This window comes from Nematolebias whitei, chromosome 11 (genome assembly GCF_014905685.2).
Source record: "Nematolebias whitei isolate Nwh7 chromosome 11, NemWhi1, whole genome shotgun sequence".
NCBI lineage: Eukaryota > Metazoa > Chordata > Actinopteri > Cyprinodontiformes > Rivulidae > Nematolebias > Nematolebias whitei.
This window is the reverse complement of record NC_056508.1, coordinates 23,597,363-23,621,798: the sequence shown is the minus strand read 5'-3', so window position 1 is coordinate 23,621,798 and position 24,436 is coordinate 23,597,363. Positions and strand designations below refer to the sequence as shown.

Genomic DNA, 24,436 nt, shown 5'->3' with positions numbered 1-24,436 from the left:
CAAACCATACAAAATAACAAAAATACAAAAAATCCTCCAATGAGGAAAAAAACCCCTCGCCCCCCCCCCCCCCCCCCCCCCCCCCCCAAAAAAAAAAAAAAACCCAGCAACAACAAATACCGAAGCATGCAACAGAAATACAAAAACAGAAATTGTTTTGGATTTTACCTTGTTTAACTCTACCTCTTCATGCTCTCTTCCACCTGTTTGTACCCTCACTACAACTCACAGGATCACAAATAGGTTTTATTTTATTTTTATTTATTTATTTTTTTTACCATCTAGGTTTCTGGAATGTTTTTTCTAGAATCTACTGTTCCTAAATTCCCCATGCGGGTTGTAGGAAGACTTTTTCATAGAGGGAGTGGAAAACTTTATTTTGTATTTTTGCTATATTTATAGGCATAGTTGGTCAGTTGAATCAGTTTCTTTTCGTGCCAATTTTATCCTCAGCCCTCTCTGTTTTTGTATTTGAGCTAAGGAGGAGGAGGTGGGAGGAATGTAAAGGAAAAAAGAGAAGGAAGGGAAACCAAAACCTTGTTGACTCCTAATTCAACCATGTAAAAGCAGAAGTTTTGGGTGTTGTTTAACTGCAGTTTTTGCTTGAGGACCTACGGTAAACAGTCTACAGCTTCTTTTGTGTCTTCTCTGAGCAGAGGAGTAGGTTCCAAATATCTTGTAAAATTCTGAGATCGTGCTCAGATCCAGTGTTCTCCATTTAGCATAATTTCCTTAAAAAAATGTCCCGACCAGCAGTCTAGACTGGTTTGGTATCTGGAGTTTTGTTTGTCCTGACTTTAGCAGTTCTCTGCTGATGTGTATCAGCCTCTGGTAGAGGCATGTTTACCAGCAGTGAGAGGAAGTCTTAAACATCTGTTCAACATTTGGACCGGCTGCTACATGAAAGAGAAAAGCTGGTGAAGGGGATGAATTTACGTGTTAAGACTATAGATCCTCCTCCTTTTAACACAAGCTAAACCAAAAAGAAATGCACACGTGGACAGATGTGAAATTCAACGAGGAATGCAGCTCGTCTTTTGCTTCCCTGATCATAGATTAAAACCAAATTGCTTTTCACTCCCCCAAGTTTGTCTGAAACAACAAATGTCACGAGAGCTTTCCACTGCAATTATTCCTGTCAAAAACAAAAATACCTTTTATCACAAAGAAAACATTTTGCAGGATGTCAACATTTCAGCTGGAATCGGCATCTTTTGAGATTGAAGATTTTTCTTCAGTTCATTGACTTGCTAATGATGCATGTCCTACCAGGTAAAATGAATTATAAAGGGCTCTTCTCTGAGCCGAACATGTGAAACAGACATGTCAGATCTGTCAAAATGATGCTAATGGGTTGCTACTTCAATGTATCTTTTGGTCAGTTAGAGAAAAATCCCATCAGACATGCCTCCATTTTCATGCATATTAGGTACATTTTACAATGACAGCTGATAATTAGTTGCCTCTGGGGGGTGCATGATTGCCATCTTAAGTGTTTTTTCCCCTTGATTGGCTGGTTTTTAAAAGCACAAGTGGTTTCCTCATTAGTAAATCAGATGTGTTGGTTTTATTTAAATTAGCTGCTTTACAGATAGATATAAGTTATAACTTCATCTTTCAGGTAAAAATTCAGTATATTGGGTCATTTACTGCACTTGAGGTCAGCGTGTGGTCATGCTGATGTTTAATAATCCACAGAGTCCACTAAGCTTTGGTTCATAGTTTGCCTACGAACTGAATAATTCAGTTTTTTCTGCAAAAACCAGACGTGTGTGTTTGTGAGACGACTTAAACAGCCTTCGATGGAAAACTAAAGCAGTGAAGACTGACCACATTACAGACTTTGCCTCGGTTTCCTCACACTTCTCTTCTTTTCTGGTCAGCCTGTGTGTTTTCTTTCCTCGGAAGAAAAAATAAAAAAAGAACAGCTGCATGACATCAGGTCTGGAAGTCATTACAGCTGAGCAGCTTTCTGACATTTAACTCTCTGCTCTCCCTCCTGCTGTTTCTGGCGTTTTGAAACAAAGTGAGGAACAAAAGATTGCCCCCAGAGAGAACAGAAACACTGTTGCAACTTGTTTGGTGTTATTATGCACGAATATTTAAAACATGAGCATAATCCCTCAGTGTAATGTTATTAAGGATGCCAAGGAGTAAGAAGCATTAAAGCACCCTTTTGTTACTATTTGCCCGTTTTTAGTTTGTGACACAATTTTTGATTTGCCACTCTTCCTGTTTGGAAAGCCACAAACAAAAACTGTACATTGCACAGTGGAGACAAATTTTACAAAAAAAACAACAACATTCAAACCAATAAAACTCTAATGAACCAAGTGAGAAAACCCAACCCTGTTTAAAGCTCTTTAGCGCAGACGTCACAGAAGAAATATTGTTTAAAGTATAGAACAGCAACAGAAAAGTGGAGTTTGCACTATTTCAGTTTAAGTTTAGTGAATTTTGGAGATTTTACCAAGAATGTCCAACTTTAAGCTCAATGATGTCTCACACCTAACTTCTGAGCTGTCTAAACTTTCTCAAACAAAATGTCTTATTCTTATAACCTTCCTGTACAGTTTATACACCAAGACTTGGACATTTTTTTTGTCTCCCCTCACTCAGTGTGTCTCTCACTGCTATGGGACATGTGGCTTTCCATGACATTTCACCAGAATGCAGAACGCACAAATCCAAACTCATCCACTTCCCTCGGAGCTCAAAACTTTCTCATCAGAACTGGAAGCGAAGGGTCTTTTTACTCGTCATGTCTTCCACGTAAAACACCGTAGACAGCAAATCAACTCGTGTTAAAAAATTTAACTAGACGATTCAGCCACTTGTGATTCGGAAAATGTCAATACCGTTTGCACAGAGGGAGTTTGAAGCTCAATTTCTGCTTGGCTTTTCTTTTAAAGAGTGAGACCTGTCAGGGAGTGAGAGACACAGGTGTGTGTTACCATGGTGACCCCACAAAGCCAAAGCAGCGTTATCATTTCTTTTGATCTTGGCTTTCTTCAGACTTTTTGTACAATTTATACATCAAAATGTAAACATTTTGTCAACTTAAATGTCAGCTACAAATTATTGTTGGAAAGATTATGAATGTTGGAGCGCCAAGTCTTTTATTTGGGGACTGCCTATGAGGCAGGCACCTATTATTATCCACCTGACTCAGGTTTCTTAACTTTATATCTTACTCTTTCATCAACTTTAATGCGGCCTGAACCGCAATGTGTACCCCCACAAATGTTATATCCAAACAACGAGTTTGGTGCCGTGATGTGTGCTATTATTATTTTTATTGGCATTTCGAGTTGCCATGGCAACTTAATTTGCAAATAAAGACACAATTTTTCCCATACAAAATGCCTGAAGGAACACTTGTCACCCTCTAACTGAAGCTCTGAAGTCACATGAACAAGTGGAGAGGTCTCTGAAGATAAATCATAAAGTCATTGAACAAACTCTTCCTATCACCACATCTTTTAAGATACACTTATATATTATATATCAAAACGTAGGCATTTTTGTTATCTTTTCACCAGTATGGCTGGTTTGGCATTAGGACTTATGAATTCTTGTTTGAAACTCACAGGAAGTAATCAACAAATGCATCTCTAGAACTGATTAACGTTTGGAGCCATTTTGATTCAAGATGGCTGCCACAGCTACCTCAGCAAACAGAAAATTGACAAAAACTCAGTCATTCTTTACGCAACTGAGCTGAAATGTAGTATGGTTGTAGCTGAGAGCGACTTGTTATACATTCCTAATGCAATTCAAATATCCAAGATGGCTGCTTCAGCTAAAAGGGAAAAAATACAATAACTCAGACGTTTTTAGAAATATTCAGCTAAAATTTGGTGTGTTGGTACCTGACAGCAATGCTCATGAAATACTGAATTCAAAGCTAAAAAGTTCAAGATGGCTGCCAAATCCACATTTAAATAGATTTAACTCAGCTATTCTTACACATAGCTGAAATTTGGTGAAGTTTTAGCCGAGAATGTTCCCGATCACATACTGAAGCCAAATAAAAAAATCCAAGATGGCTGCCTTAGCCAAATGGAAAAAATGACTATACCTCATTGATTCTTTTGCCATATTGAGCTGAAATTTGGTATAGTGGTAGCTGAGAGCAAACCCCAGCACACAGTACTGTCAAATCAAAACTTTAAATTGGCAACAGCGTGGCAGGCCCCGTCAAAGTTTCTCCAGGAACTTTCTAGTTACTGTTACTCCACTGAGGGGTTTGCTAGGTTTTCTTTTTTTGTGTGTGTAATGGTTAACTCTTCTAAATTTGGTAAACATGCAAGACAGCCAATATGTTGGTTAATGATTAATAATAATAATAATAATAATAATGTTGGTGTGCTGCTTTCAGGGACCGAAGTCCTTTCACCACACAGGGAGGGTCCACATGTGGTCAACTTCTTCCTCCCCGAACAACGAAATTATTTTGTGCAGCATCTGGGCTACTTCTTGGCAACATTCCTACTGCTGGCGTTCATTGTTATCGCTGTTGTGCTTTTGACTAGGAGACGCAAAAAGAGAGGTAAATTATTTATATTTAACTCACCTCCCAGCATTTTATCCCTGTTTTGTTACCATAAAAGAGAATATTCATTATGATCTCTGTCTGTTTCAGGGCTGGAGTTTGAACAGGGTGGATCTGTTAGGTAAGATGTTATATTATAAATAATACAATCATGTTTTCCATATATGCTGAAAGTAATTAGAGCACTTGCTCATTGTTCAGGGGAATCGTGGCCAGTGGAGGGGAAATGACATTAGACTACTCAGAGGTGAAGACTTGTAACCAGCACCCTTTGAATTCAGGTGAGGTAAACCCTCAAGGTGATGAGTGTTAACATCAAGTTAATTCGCTTGCTGTCTTGTGACCTGTGTGCTGATAATTATTTGTGCAGAATTTAAAAACAACCTACTGAAGGAGACAGATATGACCAAAGACTGCAATAAGGGTGAGACCTTTACTGCGTTTCACTGAACCATCACTGCAGCCACGCTGTCGCCTCCGAGAACCACAGGACGCTTGGTTTTAATGACTCGTAACTTTTCTTTCAGAGTTAGATGGAAGGATGTGGAAGTGAGCGTGATATTTCTGAGAAGCTGCTGGCAGGTCCAGGGCAACAAACCGAATGAAGGACCACGGAGGGGAAAACAAACGTACAGGAGAGGACAGGAGGAATGCTCCCTCTGCTGTAACCTGAGCACACTAACCTGTTCACCGGAAGGCATCGCTTTTTCTTTTGCCTTACACTTACACAGTTAGAGATACTTGATTATTTGATTTTTAGTCTTTGCATTCTTCAGTTGGTTGTTAAATGTTTGCTTTCCATTTACCGTTTGTTCATTTGATTAAATGCATTCAGGTAATCGAGATTTGCTCTTCTAGCATAGCATACTTCTAGACTGGTAAGCTCTTACTAACTGTTCACATTTCATACTTTTTAGTGGACACAATTCTGCTGTACTGTAGTTTGTAAAACATGTGTATTTACATTTCAGATGTTAATTTTGATATAAGTAAGCTTTCAGAGAATGTCCAAGAAGTAATGCCACACATTTCTTGCAATAAAATTGAATTAACTTTATTTATAAAGCACATTGAAACTACTTTGAGTTGACCATACTGTGGTACACTAGAATACTCACATTTAAATACTTAAAATAAAGTCAAAACAGAGAATAAGACATTAAAAAATGTAAGTGTAAGTCACTAAAGTAAGAAAATAAAAATAATGCAGATAAAAACCTGTTTTACTCTCTTTCAGTTGGTTTTAACTGGATTCCTCTTCTTTTTTCAGTTTTTGTTAAAATAAAACAGGGCTCTTCAGGGTCACCACAGCGAGTCATCCTCCTCCACCTCACTCTGTCCTCTGCATCCTCTGTCCTCACTCCAACTACCTCCATGTCCTCTCTAACTGCATCCATATATCTCCTCTGTCTTTTTCCTGACAGCTGCATTTCTAACATCCTTCTACCAGTATACCCACTGTCCCTCCTCTGGACATGTCCAAACCATCTCAGTCTGGTCTCTCTAACTTTATCTTCCAGTTGTGCAACCTGTGCTGTACCTCTGATCTCATTCCTAATCTTATCCATCCTTGTCACTCCTTAGGAGAACCTCAACATCTTCATTTCTGCCACTTCCAGTTCTTTCTCCTGTCTTTTTGTCAATGCCACTGTCTCCAGACCATACAACGTAACTGGTCTCACAACTGTCTTGTAAACGTTTACTTTGACCTTTGCTGACACTCTTTTGTCACAAATCACTCCTAAAACTTTTCTCCATCCTGGTTGAACTCTCTTCTTCACCTCTTTACCACAATCCACATTTTCCTGGACAGTGGACCCCAAGTACTTGAAGTCCTGCACCTTTGTGAACTCTGCTACTTGTAGCCTCACTGTTCCACCGGACTCCCTCTCATTCACACACATGTACTCTGTCTTATTATGACAGATTTTTTTCTTCTTTCAAGTGCATACCTCCACCTCTCCAAGTTCTCTTCCACTTGTTCCCTGTTCTCACCACAGAACATGACATCATCTGCCAACATCATCGTCCATGGAGATTCCTGCCTGACCTCATCTGTTAGTCGGTCCATCACCAGAGCAAACAAGAAGGGGCTCAGAGCTGATCCTTGATGCACTCCCACCTCCACCTTGAAGCTATCCGTCACTCCTACAGCCCATCTCACCACTGTCCTGCTGTCCTCATACATGTCCTGTACCAGTCTAACATACTTCTCTGACACTCCATATTTCCTCATGCAATACCTCCTCCCTCAGCACCCTGTCAGAAGCTTTGTCTAAATCCAAAAAAGACACAATGGAGTTCTTTCTGACCCTCTCTGTACTTCTCCATTAGCATCGTCAAAGCATCTGTGGTGCTCTTTCTTGGCATGAAACCATTCTGCTGCTCACAGTCACCTCTCATCTAAGTCTTGCTTCCACAACTCTCTCCCAGATCTTCATTGTGTGACTCATCAAACTAATTCCCCTGTAGTTGCTACAACTCTGTACATCACCCTTGTTCTTAAAAATGGGCATCAGCACACTTCTTCTCCATTCGCATTATAGTTTTGGCAAAAGTGTTTTACGTCGGAGGCCCTTCCTGACACGACCCGCACCATTTATCCGGGCTTGGGACTAACACAAGAGATACACTGGCTTGTGGAGTGGCTGGTTTGCTGCAATAAGGATGTCCAGAGTAATGATGTGTCTTATTAAACACTAAACTTTTTTAAGTGTGTGCCTTCTATCAGTTATGAAGATAAGTTTCTGATGTGTTGTTAAAAAACATGGAAAGATTTTCTGAACTGAACACATGGTGCCTGGATGAGCATGCATTTGAAATTAAGATAATTTTGAAAAGCAAGATTTGAGATTTAAAACTGAGAGTTCAGACCTTTTGATGTGGGGTTCTGTTATAAAGTTATGAACAGTTAATAACTCACCTGTTGTAGAAAGCTCTTTGGATGACCACAGCTGGGTGAAATAGTTTTGTGTTGCATTCTATACTGGAAACTTGGGTCGAGGAATGTCATCAGATCCAACTTGACAGCGTTCCAGTAGGAAGTCAGAAAATGGTAAGATTTGCTCGTTGCTGAGCTCAGACTGTCTGACATTAGCAATGCAAGCTGATAATGAACTTTTTGGCTTCTTAGCATTCAAACACTGTAGTGTTGACTAATGAAGGTCAGACAGATCTGTGTGTGACTAAATTACTGCGATACAAACAAAAAGTGGATTACAGCAACTTTTCATGTTCATTGTAGCCATATTGGATTTTAGGGTCAATGCTGGTCAGACATGTTGAAATTTCTGAGATGAAATTCCAACTTTGCAGAGGTATTCTAGTTGATTTTTTTCCCATTCAAAACTTGGAAATTCCAACTTCCAAGTGTAAATTAAATGCACCATGACTCTGACTGGACAGACAAGCTAACAGCAGGTTGGAGCTGAACCAATACTTTATTGAACTGCTACACCTTAAAGCAACTCCACTCTTACAAACTTCAAAGTAGTTCATGCGAAGACTCTGCAAATAACCACAAATCTATATAAATAAACGTAACATGGACGTGACAAATTTAAACTCCTTTACTCCAAACCAAGGCCATCCAAAGAGCTGTCTACAACAGGTAAGATATTACTTGCACCTATGGCACAGAACTTCCCTTAAAGATAACTAAAGCTGGAAAAAAATTAACATGTTTTGATTGTAATAAAATATTTGTCCTTTCTGTTGTTGATACAGAATGTAACCAAACTTTCAAGTTGTCATGTAGACGAGCTTATTTTTTGTTTCCTGCTATGTTCCTGAGAAATAAACATATAAACCAGCAGTGGTAATTTTAGCCTCTTCTTGGGGGTGCTCAAGCCCCCTACATTTTAACTCAGCACTCCTGTAAAATTTTAAATCATTATGATTTTCCCTCAAACCTTAGTTTCACCAAAACATGAAATGAATAAATATGGAATAAATGATGACACTTTTAAACGGGCCAGTAAAATCTATGATTCTTTTTTTTTTTTTTGCACGAGTCGGATCTTCAACACCACCTGTCAATCAATCCAGCAGCCTTGTCAGCAACTGACCAAACAGCAATCTCAATTTCTCCCGAAGTGAAACGCCCCTTACCTGTAGGAGTTGCACCTCCTTTTCCTCTAACAACATTGTGAGGGTTTTGCATTATGAAAGCTTTGCGGTCAGAGGGATTTCATGAAAAATTATCGGAAAAAAATGGTTAAACATTGTCAGTGGAGAACATGCAATTCAGACAGCGTTACCCTGAGTGTTTAGAGGCTGGGATACAGTTTATTACATTTCAAAACCTAAATAAAGTCTGGAAAATGTAAAAGTTAGCTTAGGCTACACTACGTTTCTCATGTGGATAGAAAGGACAAAGTTAATTTGGTGGGGTTAGGATGTATGAGAGAAGCAGACTGTGCTCCATTCACACAAGGAGGGCTGTTGGTCAGGCTACTTCTTGTCGCTCTCTAAAATAGTTATTGAATCAAGTGTTTACTTATGAAGGTACATGTAGATGTTTAACAACCTTTTAATACACCAGAATGCAGGAAATAGCATCTATTTTATTCAAAATTTTATGGGGGATGACCCCCAGACCTTATTGATTCAACCTTTATTTAAACAGGTTAGTCCCAGTGAGCCACCGGGACTCATTTACAAGAGAAACCTGGATTTTATCAAAGAGTGATGACAACAGTGGATAATAACAACAACAGTAGACATTCACAAATGATTCATACAAATTTAAGGTTTTTTTTTTTATGTGTCTTATGTGTCCCCCCACATTGCAAATGCTTCTGACACCAATAGCCACCGCGTTGTTCAAGCCAAGAGACATTGTGAGCACTGGGGTCTGAGCCAGTGGTGCAGTCTACATTTTTGTAGTGGGTATACTGTGCTTAGAAACCAAAGTACACTGGTTAGTACAATGTAATCGTCATTTTATTTTGATTTTTAAGCATATTGAACATTTCCAAATTTCTCTGATGCTTTTAAATGTACAACAAACTTTGTAAACTGTTGAGTTGGCTTTGTATTAAAATAAAAACATGTTGTAGAATGTATAAAACAGTATCAAAGCAAAACATGTTCAAGTATTATCAGTAAGTAGTAAGTACAGAAGTATACAGTAATTTGCTGGATAAGCGAATGTAATAAACAAGCGCTGCATACAGATAGGTTGTTACAAATTCGTTTAACTACTGTTTAACATATCGATGGCACGTGTCTAATGATATGTCATGTATCATTGAGCACTTTTAAATGGGTATACTGAAATTCTTAAGCTTTTTTTAGTGGGCATACTCCGTATACCTGAGTATCGCTTAGACCACCACTGGGCTGAGCACACCTAAAGATCAGATTCTAGAATCGCCCCTGTAAAACCAGGAGCAGCTCAGATCCTTTGTTCCCCGTCCTCACTGTGCAGTCTGTTGTGTAAACCAGGGGGCGCTGCTCACTCTCACCGCTAGGGGGCAGCACTCGCTAACCAATTAGAAAAACAGCAATATTCCAGCCGCTCCATATAGCAGGGATGTGGACTGTCCCTTCCTGTTTTAGTGCCGAGAGAGCCACCGTAGCAAGAATACAGGCACTCAGGAGGGGATTATGTGTGGATTTTCACCGCGGAGCTGCGTTTCCTGTCGTAGTATTAGGTAGTATTAGGTGTTATGTCATTATTGTCCTCCGGGTAGCTGGTAGCTCCGCGGGCCTGCTTTAGTGCGCTGCCAACCCTTGTTCCTTTCCCGTGTCAATGATTGTCCTCCCCTCTCTCTCATGGCGGAGACTAAAATCATATATCACATAGACGAGGAGGAGACTCCGTATCTGGTCAAACTCTCGGTTTCTCCGGAGAAAGTCACCTTAGCGGATTTTAAAAATGTCCTCAACAATCGGCCGGTCAACAGCTACAAATTCTTCTTCAAATCCATGGACCAGGATTTTGGGTAAGTGGCCACAGTCTGAATGTTGTTGGTGTCATTAGTCTGTTCTGCGGGAGCTCCAACCCGAGCCCATGATGTTACCTGTGTGTGAACTGTGGGAGGCTGTGCTCCTCCTGGCACCTGCTCATTATTCCAGGCTCATGTGAGTGGAGGAGGAACACGAGTGTTTGAAGTGGGACCAGATCTGTCCACAGCCCTAATGACGCAGCTCTGCATGAATTACACGGAGCCAGACCTCTGCTCCTCATCACACGGCCAGGGTTTTACCCAGAAAGTGTCTAAACTTCTCAGGTTTCACAACAATCGCTCTCCCTTCACGCCCCCCGTCTTGTTTTTGTTGCAGCATGTTGGTGAATATTGTGTTCTGCTAATTATCAGTCCTCTCCAGCTGCTGGATCCCTGAGGAAATTAAAAACCAGGATCGCCTTTTAAACGTGTCCGCTTTCCTTTATGCACTAATAAAATCAGGATTTTGGATGTTTGCTTAAGGAGAAAATTGTAAATAATGAACTGTAATAGAACATTTGTTTGCCTCCTACAGCCCTGTTCATTGTCATTTAACCCTATTAAGAAACCTCATTATACCCAATTGTGTTGTCGAATGTGTACACAACAAAACTATCTCTTTTTAATAGCAAACAGCATGTGTAACTAAGTTTTATCTAAAGCTACTACATAGGATTGCACACTAAATGTAATAATATTGCAATATCAATATGCTTAGTATTAATTATTCACAGACAAGCTGCTTACAAAAAACGACAAATCTGTCTATTAGATGGATCCTCCTTTACATTCTTACAAAACCGCATGTTTATCTGTTTACTATTCACTACCCAGAGTAGAGTTTGAAGTAAAGCTCGTGGTAAAATGTGTTTCCTGCAACTTATTTATTTATGTTATTCGTGTGTAAATTCCAAGTCACGGGAGCGTCCTCCCAACATCTGCTGGATGCCGTCTCTGGCAAATAATAGAAATATAAATTTTCTATTTTTCATCACGTCGTTTGATTCTGTCCTGACTTTCAGGAGTCGCACCAGCTCTCCGGTTCTTCGGGTCAGCGAGTGTCGGACCTGTGCTGAAGATGGCACATTTGTGCCGACATCCTCGTTGCAGTCTGAGCAGTCACCCCCCTGAACATTTACGTGTGTTATTGGGAGGAAATGCACAGGCAGGCAGTGTCCACAGAGCCCAGCGTAACACATTTCCACTGCAGTCTGACCTCGTGGGGGAAAACTGGCTCTTCCTGGTTGCAGCCTAGGCCTGGTGGACCGCTTTGCCCCCACCCCCCAAGCTCTGGCTTCCTGCCGGTCTTTCGTTGCAGCCTGGGCTTCTCACTGGGCCTCAGGTGATCGACAAGCAGATTATGGAAACAAACAAAGCATATTTGCTCTCTCCACATGGAGACACGACTCCAGATTACCACATACACCGAACTGTTCCCACATGTGCATCAACAAAGCATTTTAAAGTGGACTGTGCGCTCAGCACTTCATTTTCACATCGCGCCGTTTCAAACTGATCATAAAAGCATCCCAGCCTTTGAGTTAAGCGTGAATATTCAGGCACTGCGGGTGCCGCATGGTACTGGCACAATATGGAAGCGAACCCAGTCAAAGGCAAAAAGGGAAAAAGCGGCGCTTTGTGGTAGCCATACTGGCTCTGCTGCATCCAGACAGACAGTATGGCTGCTGGAGGAACAGTCTGCTGAGCAGAGTGGGAAAACGTTAAATCCCTTGCAGTTACAGTGAGTGTTTGAAATGTAAATGAGCAGTCAGTGCAGGGTCTTCTGTAGTAGACCCCCTGGTGTGCAGAGGAAGAAAAAAGGCGTTCTCTTAAAAGACTTGTGAACTACGTTTGCACCGGCCATATCAGCTCTGGAAGAGACGGCCACATGAATTTGACAAACGATTCACACCCCGAACACCCGAACATACAGGAGCCATTGTGCCATTTTAGGTCCCTGTGGAACCCCATATACAAGTAACCACGAGCTGTGATATTTGTCTCCACACTACAGGGAACAGAAATGAAACAACACATATGTCTTGGAACAGATTGTTCCGCTTTAGCCGTTAACCTCCCCTCAACAATATGCATGTGTTCATCAGTATTCATGTGGCAGAAGCTAACTAAGCTGGGTCTGTTGTGAAGCAACACACTTGGCTTTTTCAGAAACTTCAAGGTGATGTTACGGCGTTTCTTCGCTGCCTCTGGTGGTGAGTGGGTTTGAGACCTCACTATAATTCAAGTCACAGAGACGCTGTGGAGATGAGGAAGCAGCCAAGCTGAAGCACTGAAAGAAGCAGTCTTGTTTGTGACTCACAAAATAGGGGGCTGGTGGGGATCAGGAGGGGTGGTGGTGGTGGTGGGGGGGTCTTTCTTCTGCTGAGAAAGTGATGCTAAGTCTTTGTAGTTGGAGGACAAAATTCTGCAGTCGTTTGCACAAATATGCTTCTTTATCCTTTTTTGTGTTTTTGCTACTGGAGGATTGTGACAGAATCGAAAGCTGTGCTGAAACTCGATGTCACCCAGCATCATCAGCATCACTCCTGCTGTTGTAATGATTAGATAGAAGTTGTCATAAAGGGACAGCATGAAAGCAAAAGTAGCTGAAGCTGCTGAATTTTAAGATACAGGGGCATTAAGAGTGTCGTTTTTCGCAATTGTCCTCCTGTCATGATGCTTAAAGGTACTCATTACAAACTATGAAATCAAACTTAAGAAGGTTTTCCTGAACTATATCAAATAGTGCAGTTAAGAGTTCAGTACTTTGTCACATAATCAATATGCACTTATGAAATGAGGGTATGCACTGAATGTAAACAAAGCACTCCGTAGACCCCAAAGTACAGGGATGCTCATCTGCATACTTTTACACTTTATACCCGTGTACATAATTTTGTTCCACTTCGTGATGGAAACGACAATAATGACTTGAACTTGAACACAACAAATCTGTTAATATGGACCAATATCAAAATTGTTGGACTTGTCCTGACAGCAGTTCCATCGATGGCGTCATTGTTTACTTGTTTTCAGGCTGTTTCTGTAGGTAAACAAACACACATGGTAGTTGGCATCTGTTCACTAATTTTGCTTACAATTTTTTTTAAGTTAAGGACACATTAGTCATTGACATTGGACAAAATATTTTGTGGATTTTGTTTCTTGCATTATAATTATTTTTGATTGGTCCTAATGACTTTTCAAGGTTCAAGATTCTTTGTCATTTGCATCGCGGTACATGAGGTGGAAAGAAATTGTCTACTCAAAGTCCCAGTTACATCCAACAATAGCAAAAAATATAAAAAATATAAAGTATTAAAAAAAAGGTATACAAGGATTTAAGATATACACTAAATAATAATATATTATGATACAGTGTATTAAACAGCAGCCTGAACATACAAGGATACATGGATTTTTATTGTCATTCACATCACACATGGTGCATGAGGTGGAACGAAACTATGTACACAGGGTCCCAGTTACATCCAACAAAAATACAAATTGTAAAGAAAAAATTAGTAAGGTCCAAGTCATGAACTAAGAATATACCAAGCACTAATCAGTGTTTCCCCTACCATTATACAGGCGGGGTGCCCCACCCCCTCAACAGAACTGAGCACCCCGCCATGGCAAGCTAACTAGGGGAAACACTGCTAATGGTACAAAAACAATGCACCAAACAACAGCAGCACGAACATGAGTCTGTGTGAGTAGATGAGGATTAATGAACACAGCAGCATGAAATAATCAGCAGCATGAGATCAGCAGCACACATCAACAACCAAGTGGCATTACAGTGATTTTCACAGTTTGTTTTTTTCACAGTGATTATTCTGGTTAGAGATTCATGAGTCTAACAGCTTCAGGGTAGAAGCTGTTCCTCAGTCTAGTGGTTCTGCACTTAATGCTCCTCAGCCTTCTGCCTGAGAAGGCTGAGGAGCTTCTGCCAAAAGTGTGTGTGCTGGGTGAGTGGGGTCCTTCATGATGCAGGTGGCTCTCTTCCTGCATCTGGAGGTGTAGATGTCTGTGATGGTGGGGAGGCTGACTCCAACATCTTCTGTGCAGCCTTCACCACTCTCTGCAAAGCTTTTCTTTCTGCAGCTGTGCAGCCTCCATGCCACACGTTGATGCTGGAGCACAGGATGCTCTCCACTGCACACCTGTAGAAGGAGGTGAGGACTGAGCTTCCCAGACCAGCTCGCCTCAGTCGTCTGAGGAAGTAGAGTCTCTGATGAGCTTTCTTGATCAGGCTGGTGGTGTTGTTGTTGCTCCAGCTGAGGTTGTCATTCAGGTGCACGCCCAAGTACTTGTAGCTGGAAACAAGTACAAAAAAGTACCTTTTAAACCTTTACTAAGCAGATTATTTAGGTAGACTGTAAGCTGTTCTGTTTCTAGTTGGCTTTTGCAACAAATATTACGCTTCCCTGTTGATAGTATTATAAGCACCAGTCCACCAAAGAGCTTGGGCTGCTGGCCAGTGTGGTCCCATTACTCCAGCCTCTGATTTTTGGTTTAAACTCATGCGTCTCTCAAAGCTTAAATGAATGGATCTAATCTTCCCCAGCTATACAGATCTGTCCAGGAGCAGAATGCTCTGCGATCACTGGGGTAAATCTCGTCATTATCCTGATAAATCTGTTTAAACCTATTTAGACTGTCGGCTTTAAGAAGCCGGACCAGTGGCAGGATCACTCACTGGACAGCAGGCCTCAATCCACAGGGTTACAGTTTGTTTCCATTTGTTCGGACTCTATGTTAATGGTTCAGGAGCACAATGCAGTCTGCTTTTCATATCAGATGGAAGCTGTTAAACGTGTCAACTGTTGTCAGATTAGTGGTTCACTTGTGTTGGCTCTTGCAGTTTCACTTATTACAGCAGGCAGGGAGGATGTTTCAGAAGGTGTGAAGCAACAGTCGTGTTGTTCATCCATGTCTTATTCCTGGCAAACTTTAGGAAGAGCTGTTGTTTGTACAGACCACTCCCACATCCTCACAAGTCACCTTACAGCTGGCCGTGCAGCTTCAGAGAGGATGCAATCACTTCCGACCCAACGAGCAGCCGGCAGAGTCAGCCCTCACCTCCCTCCCTTTTCCTCTCTGAGGTGGAACATGCCACAGAGTTGTGGTCAACCCTTCCAGCCACAAGGCTGTGTTATCTCTGTCCACCACTCCCAGCTCCCACAGCAGCAACACACACACAACCACAACCAACTTTGCTAATTAGTTCAGCAGCAGGGAAATTTTGGCGAACAAGGAGTGGAAACATTAAAGCTGTAAAGTCGCTGCCAAAGACACCCCTGCATAAAATCTTCTTAGGATTTCCTGCCGCTCTCAAGTTGTACCTCTCCTCCTTTTTTTATAAACTGCTTACAAAGCCAAGAAGCTAATGTGAGCCATCTACAGAAATAATTAGCGAATCAGAAAAAACAAATCCTTGTCAATAGAAGGTGTTTACCAGCTCGTCTCTGGCGGCTCCAGACTTCGTCTAGGAGATACGGGCCCAGCAGGTGTGGTGACAGATCGCAGCTGATCTGTGTCCCAGCAGGTCAAAGGGTAACCGTGAGGTATTTTTGTAGGGAGTTCACAGCTGAAGACGAACTCACCAAGGCAGGCTTTCACACTGGATGACTCTATTAATACACGTTTCGGCTCCATGACGCCCTGTTTCAGCAGCTCTGAGGCGTTTTCTACCTACAGTTCTCATCAAACATTCACACAGACGCATCGATCCGCAGTGAGGCCCGAGTCGTGCCCCGTTTCTGGTTAATAATAAGTTTTAGTTTTTCTGCAGCTACGATCATAGATACATTTGTTTGTTCCCTTTTGTTAAGGAAAGCCATTCAAAAATAAAGAGAGGTCATAAGAAACCTTAAAACTGACAGAAAAAGGAAATGATTACCTAAAATCAACTGGATTTTATACCTGGATTATTGGGCATGAATTTTGGTGTCTCAAATCAACTCGTGAAAATCAGTCATTGCTTTTGGTTTAGCAAAGTTGTTAATTGTAAAATCAAAACTAATCAAACTGGCTTTGACAAAAAGGGTGGTACCCTTAATGTAATATTTTGTTCCGCAAATTTTTGTGTCAATCAAGTGATTTCTGTAAGTCTGAGACGTCACCTGTCCACAGGTGTTTTGGTTCACTCCTCATGAGCAAACTGCTCTGCCTCTCTCTGGTTTTAAGGGTTCCTTCTCCAAATGAAATGTTTCAGCTCCGTCCACAGATGTTCAGCAGGATCGGGGCTCAGAAGAGTGGACCAAAGTTTTGTTCTCAGTCGTTCTTGTATTTTGGGTCCTGTTGGACGACCCATGTCCTGCGACTGAGACCAAGCTTTCTGACTGGACATCGCATTTCTCTCCAGATTCCTTGAGATTTTTTTCTTTCCCTGCACAAAGTAAAGACACAGTACAACGGAGCTTTAGGGCCATGCTAAAAAATAATAACACATTGCCACGCTAAGAAAAAAATATTTTAAGCCATAAAATTACGAGAATAAACTCGTAAGAGTATTTTTTTTTAGCAGCTCTCGTAAGTTTTTTTAAGGGAAAAAAAAAATTACAATGCCACGCTAAGAAAAAAAACCTAAAAGCCAAAAAATTACGAAAATAAAGTCGTAGTATTACGAGAACAAAGTCGTACGAGACTTTTTTTTTTCTCTTTTTATACATCTGTCGTTAATTATTTTTTTCCACGAGTCGGATCCACAACGCGACCTGTCAGTCAGTCCAGTAGGCGTGTCAGCAAATGACCAATCTGAAGCTAAATGAGTCGTCCGACACGACAAAGCAGGTTTACTGCATTTTAACTGTGGTAAAATGAAGAATGTTGAGCAGCTTATTTTATACTTTGGTACTGGTTTTACAAATAAAGAGATAGTTAATCTGTTATCACATCAGCATCAGATTATTATCAGTATCAGGACTTTGAACAAAGGTGGTACCTCTGATGGGCTGCAGCAGCTCTCTGCAGGTAAGGAGCATTTGGCTTCGGACTGGTCGTTTGCTGACAAGCCATCTGGATTGATTGACGGGTCGCGTCGTGGATTCGCCTCATGGAAAAATAAAATAAACGAGACTAAAAAAAACAGTCTCGAACGACTTTATTCTCGTAATAGTAAGACTATATTCAACTTTATTCTCGTAATACTACGACTATATTCTCGTAATTTTATGGCTTTAATTTTTTCTTTTTCGAATGGCAATGTATTTCTTTTTAAAAAATATTAGCGTGGCCCTAAAGCTCCGTCGTGACACAACCTAACCGAGCCTCTTCTGTATTTTCCTTTCCTTTACTGAAAGTGTACAAACGAGTGAATGTGTCCTTAACCAGCTTTTTTCTCTTGCACTTTCTGTGCAGTTTCCTTCAAAGAACACTTGCCGACTGTCGTCATCAAACTGACTGTTTGATGCAACTTTGTTGAGCGCAGTGGAACTTGGTGCACGTCCTTGGTGCGCACACATCACAGATACACACTCCTCGGTGTTATTGCTGCTTTTTGAGCTCACCAAGCTTCTACGGTGCGAAGTTGGCCGACAGTGATGCTGAACGTGTGACATAGAAAGTGTGAATTTTGTGTGTGCGCCACCGGTGCAGGAAAGGAGCGTGTTTCCAGGTGTGTCACACGTTGACTCTGTCCTGCTCCGTTAGCCTGACTGTATATGCATCTTCTGCTCTCCAGGGTCGTCAAAGAAGAGATTTCCGATGACAACGCCAAGCTGCCATGCTTCAACGGGAGGGTAGTGTCCTGGGTAAGTGAGATAGATGGCGCTCCTCTACCCCTCTCCTTTTACTGTTTACTGCTAAGCCTCAGCTATAACTAAAGATACCAGGAGCACTCATGGATCATTCAGATGTAGACATGCAACACCTCTGCAGAGGCTGCTAAAGACCTGATCTCACCGTTTGGCTGTAAACATGTCGGGGCTTCCATTAGATGTAAACACTGTTATATTTACTAGTGTTACCACAGTTACCCTGATCTACTACTGAATAATGCTGCGTTATTGTGTTTTGTTGTTATGGACTGTAAACACCACTGCAAACTCAAGTTCCCCTGTGGGGACAATAAACTGTGAAATGAAACCAGTCTGCCTACTTTAGATAAAGATTTACATCATCAATGCCAAGCCGAGCAGAACAGAGAATATTTTTAATATTGTCCTGATGCATGCTCAGTAATCCAGGTAGATAAATCTAACAAGGTTAAGTTTATCCAATATTGGATAAAAGATGAAACCAAAGAATCCATCCAGAGGACCTTGTTAGATGTTAAATATTGATAAAAACAAACATTTGATTCATTTTGGCAGACTGATTTCAATCCACGTAAAGAGTTTGTGTCAGTTTCTTTTAATAAACCTTTTTATTTTAAAGGAATGCTCTCTTGATCACTGAGGGAACGTCATCACGTAGTCTCCCTCCACAGGATTAAACATGCACCGTTAGCTGTGATGTCTGGACCGAGTCCAGCCGACACTGCCCAAAACATATCGACCACAGTTCACTGACTGTCAGCCGACACTTTCTGACCCACACCTCTTCACCATGAAGAAGTTCAGGACTTTAAATTGTAATTATATCTAGGCCTGTCGCAATAAACGATAAATCGGTTAATCGCATGGTAAATGAAAATTATCGACCTCATTTTCATTTATCGGCTTTATCGTTTCTTCGTGTCTCTCTCTTTCTACTGAAGACACTGGATGACAAAAGGCTCAACTCCGGTGCTCTTCACTGACCCCTTCCTCCTTTCTCTGTTCTCTTTAAAATCCATTTAACGATCCAAAATCATGTTTTTGGATTGTTAAAAGCAGCTAAGCTGAGAAGCTAAGCTAACAGGCCGACCTCGGGAAAAACCTCCGTGTTGTCGAAGCTCCAATATTCACGGTTGAAACCTGTGCCTTCGTCTAAAAAGTTGTTTTTCTCTGCAAAAAGAAGCTGAGAACTTGTTTACTGATTTATTTATTTTTTTAATTAAAAGCTTTGTGTGAAAAATGCTAAAGAGATCAAACCACACCGAGCATCAGACATTTTGAGAACCGAAGAGAGACAGCCCATGTCACGTCAAGAGGCCTCCCTCCCATTTTTCTTAGAGACACGCTCCTTGCTCCCTCACTATCCGCCCTTCAGTTCAAACAAAAAAAATGTAATACACGCAAAACAAATTAACAAACCCTTCTTAATTTTGACAATAATTACTATTATTGTCAAATTTAAAACAATATTATCGTTTCGCAATAATTTCTAAGACAATTAATCGGCCAGTAAAATTGGTTATCGTGACAGACCTAATTATATTTACTTGGTCTGACCGTCTGGGGCATTAAAAAAATTAATGTTTTGATTTTACACAAAATGTTCCAACATGTTTCACATTCTTCAATTTGTTTGAAAATGAGACGGCTGACTGTGAACCAGTATTTAAAAACAATAATACATAGAAGGATTCTTAAAATGTCATTTGGCACAAATAATGCTTTTATAAAAGAAAATAATACTTTTATAAAACAGTTCTATGCAAAACTGGAGAATCTGGAACTAAAAGGATCTCAGACAGCATGCAGCGTAACAGAGACTGAATATTAGTATTAAAGTAACATAAATTGTGCTTCCTGCTGAAAATTTGTGTCACCAAAGTGGCACCTGCACATCCTAAAGTTTTCATTAGAATAATCTCAGTCCATCCAGCTGTTAGTCTGTGCCCGGGTGTCTTTAACTTTCAGTTTTCAGCCTCAGATGAAAGGATGGATTACGCTGCATCTTAACATATTTAAGTTTCTGTTATTTCCTCTGCATCTCCAGTTGTTGTGCCTCCAGAAGGCTTATTTTCAGTCTGTCGGTGTGTGCAGTTAATTTTTAGCTCTGGTTATATGCTGTGTTTGTTTGTTTTTGTCTTATTGTCACACACTGTGCTTGTCTTATAAAATATTAGATGTTTTTTCTTAAAGCCTAATGTATGTTCTCAATCATTAACGTGGGATGTTTTTACACAACTCTTTCTCAGTTGGTCCTAGCAGAGAGTTCACACTCCGATGGAGGATCTCAGTGCACAGAGAGCCATCCCGAACTTCCCCCTCCCCTCGAAAGAACAGGGGGCATTGGAGACTCGCGACCCCCGTCCTTCCAGTGAGTAGGCTGTTTGCTGCTTGTCGAATTCACACAGCAACACCCAGACATGTCGGCAGAGATTTTCAAGCTCACAGTCCGGTGCACTTGTTGAGCTGTTTCTTCCCTCTTCTTCTGCAGAAGGCCATGCGTGCTAATTGTGTGAATTCTTATTAATCATTCACGTTATTGTGATCCTGTTTATATTTATTATTACGACTACTGTTGTGCTATTTCAACAAATGGTATATTAGGACGTACATGTTGAACAGCTGAATTAAATATATTAATATTATCCATTCAACCTTTATTTATACAGGTTAATTCCATCGAGGCTCGGGGACTCATTTACAAGAGAGACCTGATTTTAACAGAGAGTGATGACAACAGTAGACAATCATAAAGGATGCGTACAAATTGAGATTTTTTTTAAACAAGTGAAAATAAAATGGTATTTAAAAGAAAATGTAACAAAAAACCAGCTAGGTTGTAAGGTGATGTAGAAAACTAAAAACAAGAACATATCTGCATTGTTTTTTCCCATGAACAACACAATTAAACACAATATTAAACCTGCCCAGTCAGGAGAATCCTGCTGTGACTTTTGGTATTGGTGCAACTTTTTGAAATATTTAGCCTTTTCTGACATTTTTATTCTCATAGAAAATGAATTGAGCTCATTTTACATCCTTCATATCTTTAGATGTGTTTACAACCTTTTACTGCTCCTTTCACTTATTGTTCCAGTTCAGCTTCTTTTAGCTTCCTTCTGCAAATAAAAAATAAAAAAATTAAAAATCAGCTAATTTCAGCAGTTTTTTCAGCTGTTTTATGTGCCTTTCAGCTTCTTTCCTTTAAGCCTAATTGGGCACAATTGCACGCTCTTCACTTCCATCCGGTAATTTAAGCTTCCTTCTGCCTTTTTAGCTACTTTTCAGCTATTGTTTTCTAATTGCAGCTTTTATAGCTAATTTACTAGTTTTTAATGCTCATTTCTGCTTATTTAAACCTAATTCTGCACAATTGTTCTTTCTGCTTTCTTCTGCTAACTTAGGCTTGTACTTCCATTTCAGCTACATTTCAGCATGTGAACTAATTTCAGCTGATTGTCAGCAGGTTCTTCAGCAATAAGCATTCACGCTGCATTTTTGCAGGAAATGCAGTTTCTCTAGTTAAAATGTGGATAGTTCAGCAGTGAAACTCATCATCAACTCATATGGGACGTGTAGATGACTGAAAGGTGTGAACATACAACATGAAGTGTGTGCTGAAGCATTAATCTTGGATCATAGAAGAGTGTGAGAATTTCTCCCACTTGCTCGTCTGCTCCCTCCCACCCACTCGCCCATGAAGTGAGGCGTTAGTCCACCCATCTATGTAAACACGACGTGCATGCCGTCAGTACTGCTGATTCTTGAAATAGCCTTTGCTGCATAAACATCTTCAGGCAAATACTTGCACTCAGTGAGCCCCATTGTGTTCAGTCACTCAGAGCGTTCATCCAGACCGAGCTAATAAAGACGAGCCAAACCCAGAAACACATGAGCGCTTCAAAGGTCAGATATTGAGATTTTATTCATTCACCTCAGATCAGACTGAGCTAAAACTGGCAGATTATAAAATATCACTGCTCCAGCCAGGGAGAAGTCCCTTTCTAAATTTAGTAGGAAGGGCAGAAGAGGCTAAAGCTGTTGCCACTGCAGCGTGAGAGCAAAATGAGCGAGGCTCTAAATTGAGAACATGCAATCTGTCATGTCTCGGTGTATCTCTTTATCCAAGCTTTGACATCTCGCCTCTCTCTTGCCCTCTATGGACTGCTCCCTGCTGTTTGGCTTTCAGCCATCCTGAAGATTTTATTGTTCCCAGCCAGCTTCCACTACTGCCCTCTTGTGGAACAAACCTGCTACAACCCTTCTTCTTGCAACGCCTCGTTCCACTCCACCCCCCTTCCTTCTGTATTCTTTCTCTTTCTCTCTCTGAGTCAGACTGGCGGGTCTTTCTTTCAGAGGAGCAGTGTGGCGTATTCCCTATTGCGAGCCTCCCCTCCATCTGAAATGAATCCAGTCCTCAACCCCTTTCTGAAACTAGCTGGAATATTATTACCACTTCATTTTCTCTTTGTGCTTTATTCATGCAGTTCATGTGTTTGTCCGCATGAATAGCCGTCTTTGAAGAATAGGTGTTTGGAGCTGAGGATGGACACAACTGATGTGCCTCTGCCTGGTAATCCGGATTAAAGCACGCATCTCTATTTCCCAAGAGAGTGGTAGCAGTAGGGTGAGGGATGGTGTGGGGGGGTGCGGGTATTGAACGGGGGTAGCATTTGTTCACAGCTGCAGTCTCGCCTCTTCCGATGATCTCCTCCTGGATCACTGCTGACAGCCTGACAACTACAAGCACTGCATCACAATCTGAGCAGACATGAAGCTTCAGTCATATTTGCATACGTGCACTGACCTGTAACCAGGTGCAGCCATCAGTCTTGTGCAGCGGCAGCGTGTAAGCATGCCTCATTGAGCGTTTTGTCTCCCGCTGAGCGAACATAGCCAACGCCGCATCCTTGTCTGCTCTGTAATATGTTTAATTTGCATGTATTCCCCACACAGTGCCACTGGGGTGTGAGGAGAGCGTTGTTTTTGGAACGCAGCCGGATCATGATGGTCTACACGTTCGTGCCTAGAACATACAATAGTTTGAACGAAGACGCGCGAGTTCTGCTGTGATTTTCCATGCAGGTGGAAGGTGCACGTGTTGCTACTTGCCCAAGTGTGTGACAGACTGACAGGGTTGAGAAGAGTTCTCACCAGCTTCAGGTTTCCTTCGTGCCCAGTGGCGGTGTAAGTCCCTTAACCCCCAGTCTCTGAGGCCAGCGCGTTTCCAGGCCTTCTGATAGAATAACAGTCTGCAGGCTCCCCCCAGCCCCCACACACAACCTCAAATATCCAGGCTGGCCTAATGCTTTGCTCACACCTGATCTACCACTTCTCACTCTCTTCTCTCCATCTTTCTCCCAATCACGCTCCGGGCACCATCTGGGCTTTCAATAGGTCTCATTAATGCCAGTATTGTCCAGAATGGCTCCCTCTCAGGCTATCTGGTCATTAATGGCACTTAGTGGAAAATGCATCACATACCGCAGAACAATGTAACTGCTATTTTAGCCAGAGGGACTGAATTTGAAACAGAGTCATGATATAAGTTGCATATTTTCTTAAGGCTGAATGACAGGCCAGCAGACGTGGTAACAGACAGAAGGATACTAGAGTCTGTTCAGGAGTGTGTGTTGGCTGCAGAGTGAGTTTGTCGCACTCTGTGTGTTGGGCACATCGTTCAAAACCTGACTGAAGTTTTCCTTCTGTGTTCGTTGCAGTGCCAATGCAGTGAGCAGCCGCGACGGCCTGGACACGGAGACGGGAACAGAGTCCCTCCTGAGCCACCGCAGAGAGCGTGAAAGAGAGCGCGCACGCAGAAGAGCTCGAGAAACTGAGCGTGGGTATTATCAGCCAAGAGCAGATGGAGTTAAAAAGAAAAAAATCCAATTAACTTGTCATTCAGAGGTCATTACATTTCAGTACTCCTTCATTTAAATCATACTCATTTAGTGAAAACAAAACATGGTGGGGGGTGGTATCAGGATGAGGAGGTTCATATTAAACTTTAACTACAGCAAAATGTGTAACATATTATGGTTCTCAGAAGGAAGAAAGAAAGAACTGAGTAAGTTCACAGAGTCAAAATTTCTGCAAATCTTACCCAGCAATCCCCCTCCATGTGTGTGTGTGTGTGTGTGTGTGTGTGTGTGTGTGTGTGTGTGTGT

General features: G+C 41.3%; 2 protein-coding genes across 2 annotated transcripts in view; both read left to right on the top strand.

Moving 5' to 3' along the window:
- The window catches only part of LOC119416843 (matrix remodeling-associated protein 8), a 13,156-nt gene extending 7,877 nt beyond the window's left edge, over positions 1-5,279 (top strand). Inside the window, exons 6-10 of the mRNA XM_037684035.1 lie at positions 4,382-4,552; positions 4,646-4,676; positions 4,757-4,836; positions 4,926-4,979; positions 5,083-5,279. Of these exons, the coding sequence (XP_037539963.1) occupies positions 4,382-4,552; positions 4,646-4,676; positions 4,757-4,836; positions 4,926-4,979; positions 5,083-5,108 (362 nt within the window). The 3' untranslated portion in view covers positions 5,109-5,279. The remainder of the gene's footprint in view (positions 1-4,381; positions 4,553-4,645; positions 4,677-4,756; positions 4,837-4,925; positions 4,980-5,082) is intronic.
- Positions 5,280-10,198: 4,919 nt separating this feature from the next.
- Positions 10,199-24,436, top strand: part of dvl1a (dishevelled segment polarity protein 1a) — a 28,502-nt gene continuing 14,264 nt past the window's right edge. The window contains exons 1-4 of the mRNA XM_037684033.1: positions 10,199-10,503; positions 18,194-18,263; positions 20,519-20,640; positions 23,990-24,108. Of these exons, the coding sequence (XP_037539961.1) occupies positions 10,334-10,503; positions 18,194-18,263; positions 20,519-20,640; positions 23,990-24,108 (481 nt within the window). The 5' untranslated portion in view covers positions 10,199-10,333. The remainder of the gene's footprint in view (positions 10,504-18,193; positions 18,264-20,518; positions 20,641-23,989; positions 24,109-24,436) is intronic.